The sequence below is a fragment of the Astatotilapia calliptera genome, chromosome 23, assembly GCF_964374335.1.
Source record: "Astatotilapia calliptera chromosome 23, fAstCal68.1, whole genome shotgun sequence".
NCBI lineage: Eukaryota > Metazoa > Chordata > Actinopteri > Cichliformes > Cichlidae > Astatotilapia > Astatotilapia calliptera.
The window spans coordinates 12,230,564-12,235,978 of record NC_137443.1 but is presented as its reverse complement, the minus strand read 5'-3'; the positions used below and the strand labels follow the sequence as shown (position 1 = coordinate 12,235,978).

At 44.2% G+C, this 5,415-nt stretch overlaps 2 protein-coding genes across 7 annotated transcripts; one reads left to right on the top strand and one right to left on the bottom strand.

Annotated features, from left to right (window-relative positions):
- Nucleotides 1-814: 814 nt before the first annotated feature.
- org (oogenesis-related gene) lies at nt 815-2,925 on the bottom strand. 6 transcript variants are annotated; one of them, XM_026160264.2, is made up of 6 exons: nt 2,686-2,925; nt 2,504-2,575; nt 2,216-2,435; nt 1,325-1,497; nt 1,018-1,122; nt 815-941 (listed from the first exon to the last, which is right to left on the bottom strand). In XM_026160264.2, the coding sequence occupies exons 1-6, from the start codon at nt 2,758-2,760 to the stop codon at nt 897-899; spliced, it is 690 nt and encodes a 229-aa protein (XP_026016049.1). In that variant the 5' UTR covers nt 2,761-2,925; the 3' UTR covers nt 815-896. The 6 variants fall into 6 exon arrangements, with proteins under 6 accessions (XP_026016049.1, XP_026016048.1, XP_026016050.1 ...); XM_026160263.2 differs by having other exon boundaries at nt 815-958; nt 2,686-2,906; XM_026160265.2 differs by having other exon boundaries at nt 815-958; nt 2,216-2,390; nt 2,686-2,879.
- A 1,335-nt stretch (nt 2,926-4,260) lies between these two features.
- On the top strand, nt 4,261-5,415 carry LOC113016525 (uncharacterized). The gene has a single exon (XM_026159417.2). It carries the CDS (start codon nt 4,394-4,396, stop codon nt 5,270-5,272), a length of 879 nt encoding a protein of 292 aa, XP_026015202.1. The 5' UTR covers nt 4,261-4,393; the 3' UTR covers nt 5,273-5,415.

The following is a 5,415-nucleotide window of genomic DNA, read 5'->3' as shown; positions in this document are numbered from 1 at the left end:
GAGTTTGTTCCAGATATAAGGAGCATAAAAGCTGAATGCAGCTTCTCCGTGTCTGGTTCTGACTCTGGGAACTGATAAAAGACCAGATCCAGATGACCTGAGGGATCTGGAAGGTTCATACTGGGTCAGGAGGTCACTGATGTATTTTGGTCCTAAACCATTCAGAGCTTTATAGGCCAGCATCAGAACTTTAAAGTCTATCCTCTGACGGACAGGCAGCCAGTGTAAGGACCTCCGAGCTGGACTGATGTGGTCCACTTTTTTGGTCTTAGTGAGGACTCGAGCAGCAGAGTTCTCAATGAGCTGTAGATGTCTGACTGATTTTTTAGGTAGACCTGTAAAGATGCTGTTACAGTAATCAAGCCTACTAAAGATGAATGCATGGACTAGTTTTTCCAGGTCCTGTTGAGACATCAGATCTTTTATCCTTGAAATATTCTTGAGGTGATAGTAAGCCGACTTTGTTATTGTCTTAATGTGTTTTTCTAAGTTTAGGTCTGCATCCATCACTACACCCAAATTTCTCGCCTGGTTTGTGGTTTTTAGATGTATAGATTGAAGTTCTCTGGTGACCTGTAATCATTTTTCTTTGGCACCAAAGACTATTACCTCAGTTTTGTTTAGTTGGAGAAAATTGTGGCACAACCAGTCATTGATTTCCTCAGTGCATTTACCAAGAGCCTGTACAGGGCCTCGGTCTCCTGGTGACATTGTGATATATATTTGTGTGTCATCTGTATAGCTGTGGTAGTTTATTTTGTTGTTCTTTATAATCTGTGCCAGTGGGAGCATGTAAATGTTAAACAGAGGGGGGTCCCAAAGGGATAAAGTTTTATTGAATTATGAAATATAAACATACAAGAACAACCTGCAACAAAGACACTCAATATGACACGCTAAACAGCAGGGCAGGAGACTTCAGGAGTGGGCACATCAACTCCCTGTAGAGACAAGAAAGCTGAGCCGATTCAGCCGTTCAACAATTCGTTTACAGAACCGTGCCGCCACTCAGCTCACCGTGTTCACGTCGTCAATGACGACATCCTTCTCCGAAACCTCAAGGTCACTTTCTGTGTCATTGTGCGAGCGGTATTCTTCACTCTCCGTCTCTACAGAGCTGGGCTTTAAAAGAAAGGAAGCGGCCATGTTTTAAGATGCTCTTCATGTCTGTAACTAAAATTAAAGCCACAGGCTAAAGAAACCAAGCGTGTGGTCTCTGGAGTGAGTTTTACAACTTTAAATTTACAGCTCTGCATAAAACTAATGGGGGAGAAAAATACACAGCAGAGTTTGCTTCCTTGTCTCCCCCCCGCACAATACCAACCTCATAGTCAGGGTCAACCTCAGGTCCATCATCGTCAGCAGCAAGCTCCTGAGAGAGCGCCTCCACCCAAGTCTGCTGCTCCTCCACATCATCGTCCTCCTCCTCGTCATCTACGTCATCCTGTTTTCTCTTACTGCCCTTTCCACAGGGCTTTGCAGGAGACACTCTGATTTCTGTTCACAAAGCATGACCTTTCATGATGCAGTGTTCACTCAATTTCAGAGAAAACTTTAAAAGTTAATTTATATTTAAACCTTCAAGCAGGAGAAAAACACTTTAATTAAATCATGTACAAGAGTGTCCTGCTCAGAGGGGACAACAGTACAATCATAAGTTCCATATACTGTATGGCACATCCAAACACTACTTAAGCACAAACAATATAACACTTATAAACTTCAGGATCAAAGAATGAATACCTAGTGAAAGTAAACTGAACTTGCCACGAGTGTCTGAAATTCTTAAGTTTTGTTCAGTAAGCGGCTGCAGAAGGCCAGACAACTTTTTAATTACACATAAGGCTGCTTAGTCAATCAGCTTTTTAACAAGAGGTTCAGATAAACATTGTTTTACTGCTGAATTGCTCAAACCGTTTGTTTCATGATTCTAAACAGAGTCCCTCAGTAACTCTAAAAACTGAAATATTCTGTAGGCAAAGCTGCAAGCCAGCAGTTGTGTGTCATTAACAGTTGGAGTCAAAGGTAAAACGTAGAGCCAGTACAAGTACATTTGGCCCCATTTTCAAATTCTTTTCTCTACTAATGTCACAAACTGTCATCTAATTGTCTCCACTGACTTATTTTAAGTATCAGCCGTGTCTGAACAGTGTGACAGTGGGATCAGTCCGTGTCCTGTTCATATTATTCGACAAAATAAACAACATGCACCTACCTGGGGACAGGGACAGTCCGATTCTGCTGGACACCGGATAGCCGAGGGCACTCTGCATCCAGCGGGGCAGGACGTACAGCAGCAGGCGGGTGACCCGGCTTAGGCGCTTGCGGCCTGTGAGGCTCTGGCGCCCAGGGCTGGAAACCGTGGGGTTAACGAGGACGTTTTCCTTTGTCTGCCGTAAGCCCAGCACCCACCAAAAGCCGCGGTATGCACGCACCTGCAAATCATTGCAATGTTACTTTAGCTAAAGCTGGAGAGAGGGGTGTAACTTTGTCAGCTACGTACAACGATGCCAAAGGGCCAGAAGAGGCCGCGCAGCAGGGAGGGAAGCACCCCGTCTCTCCTCACAACTCTGTCCTGCAGGTAAGTAGACACGACCGGTGAAAAAACAAAACACAAACAACCTTCCTGCTAGTGCGAGAGGACCCGAGCAGCTAGCAGAAGCGAGAAGTCCCCCTCTCCTTTACCTCAGTATTGTTAGTCTGGACCCGGACCTGATCCTGCCCCAGCTCCACAACTTCGCTGACGCCCTCAAGACTCATTCTTCTGCGGGCTAAAACCTGAAGCTGGAGGGCTGCGATAGACCGAGGACGAACTGAGAAACCACAGCTTGTGAAGGAGTTAGAGCATGAAATGTACCCTGAAGCGTCAACGCTGCAGCCAATCAATGCAGACAAATGCACCTGCTGCAATCAGCGCGAGCCAATGAGCAAATCGCCAATTAACCTCCATCAGGCCAAAAAAGGCGGGCAAAACGGTTTGGGCTGGGAGGGATCACAAACGGGTTATAGAAAACTTAAAATGCAGCCGTGAAATATACACGTGTCTCTGCAACTGAAAAATATATATGTTTTCTATCAGCGCTTAAACATGCGATCTGTAAGTCAAAGTTTTGGGTTGTAATCTCAAAATTTCTGCTACATAACTTGAATTTCGGGGGGCCAACTTCTTGTTATTTTTACATTACTAAGTCTAAGACCAACGCTAAAATTTACTTCAACCCCAGTTTAGTTAGAAAGTTGAAATGTATTATTTTATTTATTTTTTAAAATGTATTATTCATTTATATCTCTGTCGATATAAAGCGGTCAGGGGGTGAAGGCCGGGTTCTTGAAAGATGGGAATAAACCATACTGGCCCCGTTAACAAAGACTGCCTCCAGACTGCAGGGAACTGTGCTACTGTTGGTGGAAGAGTGGATGTAAGATTGGGGACTCTAAATGTAGGGACAGTGCAAAAGGTTGGATGTCAAAGGTCGGGTGTGATGGAGGCAGATGAAGCACTGTGGTGAGTCCTAAATAGAGCAGCTGAAAGAAGGAGAAGGCTAACATTTGTAATATAAAGTTATTTCCTAAGAAAATGTTTTATTGTCACAGAAGCTTGCTTTCTGCCCACCTCTGATCAGATCAGCTGGGTGACCTGTGTGTGCTGTTTTACCGACAGGGACGTTGCAGAGCGCCCTCTGGTGGACAAACATTCCAACATCAACAATCATAAAATACAAGTGTTTGTGTTTCCCTTTTTTAATTTTTAATTTTCATTTAACGGCCATTATAATTGTAGATACCGATGTATCAGCTAAAATCAGCCCCACTTATATACTGGGTGGGTTTTACAGTTTATTAATCAACAGAACAGTTTACTAGAACTTTTTAAATATCACAGATAAATATTTACTTTGTAGAATTCATACATATTTGCAGCTTAGCTGTTTGTTTTTAAACATCCTTTTTGCAAAAGCTGCAATTTTACAAAATCTAATTTATAAGGGAGCGATGGGTACTCTTCACTGTTTTATTAGTCACTAATAAAATATGCAATAGCACCTGTGCCACTGCAAATAAAAAAATGTGCGAATCTTAAAATGTTAAACAAGTTTCTTTTCAAAATCTAAACCCTTCATGTAGTTACCAGAATACAACATCTATCCTGCGTGCTCCTTGGCACACAAAGAGGTTTTAAAAAGAGGCCCATCATTAAGCTTCCATACTTGACAGTTTCCCTAATTGGAAACTGTTTCCGCTACCTGTCTTCGTCACATTTACGCACCCTTTGATGCATTTGCTGGAGGACAAAGGGATGTGGAAAAGCATAAAAGGTGCCTCTCCCCACTCCTATTTCAAAATCTACAGACGCTCCGAGCCTGTGTGCAGAGAGGGTTAAAGAGATTTAAACATGAATAAGAATCCCGTCACCAGAACGTTCACCATTGGAGCTATCTGCAGTGGAAGCAAAGCTTCAGATGATTTCCCCACAGGACGTAGGCACAGCAGTGCAGGGATCCAGGCGCTTTCGTGGGCTACCGGCACCGCAAAGTCCTTCGATTCCCATGAGAACATTTTTCCGAATATCCTGACTCCTGACAGCATCCCACAGTTCACCATTCCAAGTCTGTCTGTGCAGACTGGCTTCAGATCACTGGACAAGGAAAGTAACAAAGAGAGAGAAGGGGGCTCAGAGATGACGCCAGAATCCTCAGTTTCTTCGGCCTGCGCCACGGTCTCGTCATCTGCATCATTCTCCAGCTTTGCTTTAGTTCGGTCAGAGCGCAAAGCTGAGCGGTGTGTTTCAGACCCTTTAACCAAGAGGAGATCTCTCCTTCAGAGGGAGCTGCACTCTCCTTGCTCCTACAGTGAGACCCAGCATTGCCTTGACCCCGCAAGCAAAGCCGCTCTCTCCCTGCCGCACTTGACCAAAATCACCACCCCCTACGGCTTCGTCACCTTAAGTCAGAGCCCCCAGATGGCAAGCGAGGAGGCACTTCTCTGCCAAGCAGGCCCGCACCGCTTAAATAAAAATGACAAGAATTCATACTGGCTCAGCAGAGCTCCCGGGAAAAGCACAGAAGACATTAAAGGCAAGTCCTCCCACCTGTCAGGGCCGGAGAAGAGACTATCCAAACACTTGGCTGACTCACAGTCTAAGAGAGCACTACAGGCTTCTGCTGTCTCCTCCACCACAGTTTCATCGTCTCCACCACCAAGGCAACCAGATGAGAGCCGTAAACCCCGCTTCTACGAGGTCATAAAGAAACACTTCATCTCCCGCCATTAGAAACATCACTATATATTTGACTGTGTGGTAACAATGCCAAGAAAATATGTTATGTATTTATTTAAATTTGCATGTAAAAATAAAAGTTTTCCTCCCGTGTAAAACATTGAAAACTAATTAAATTGTACCAGATTTTGTCACTA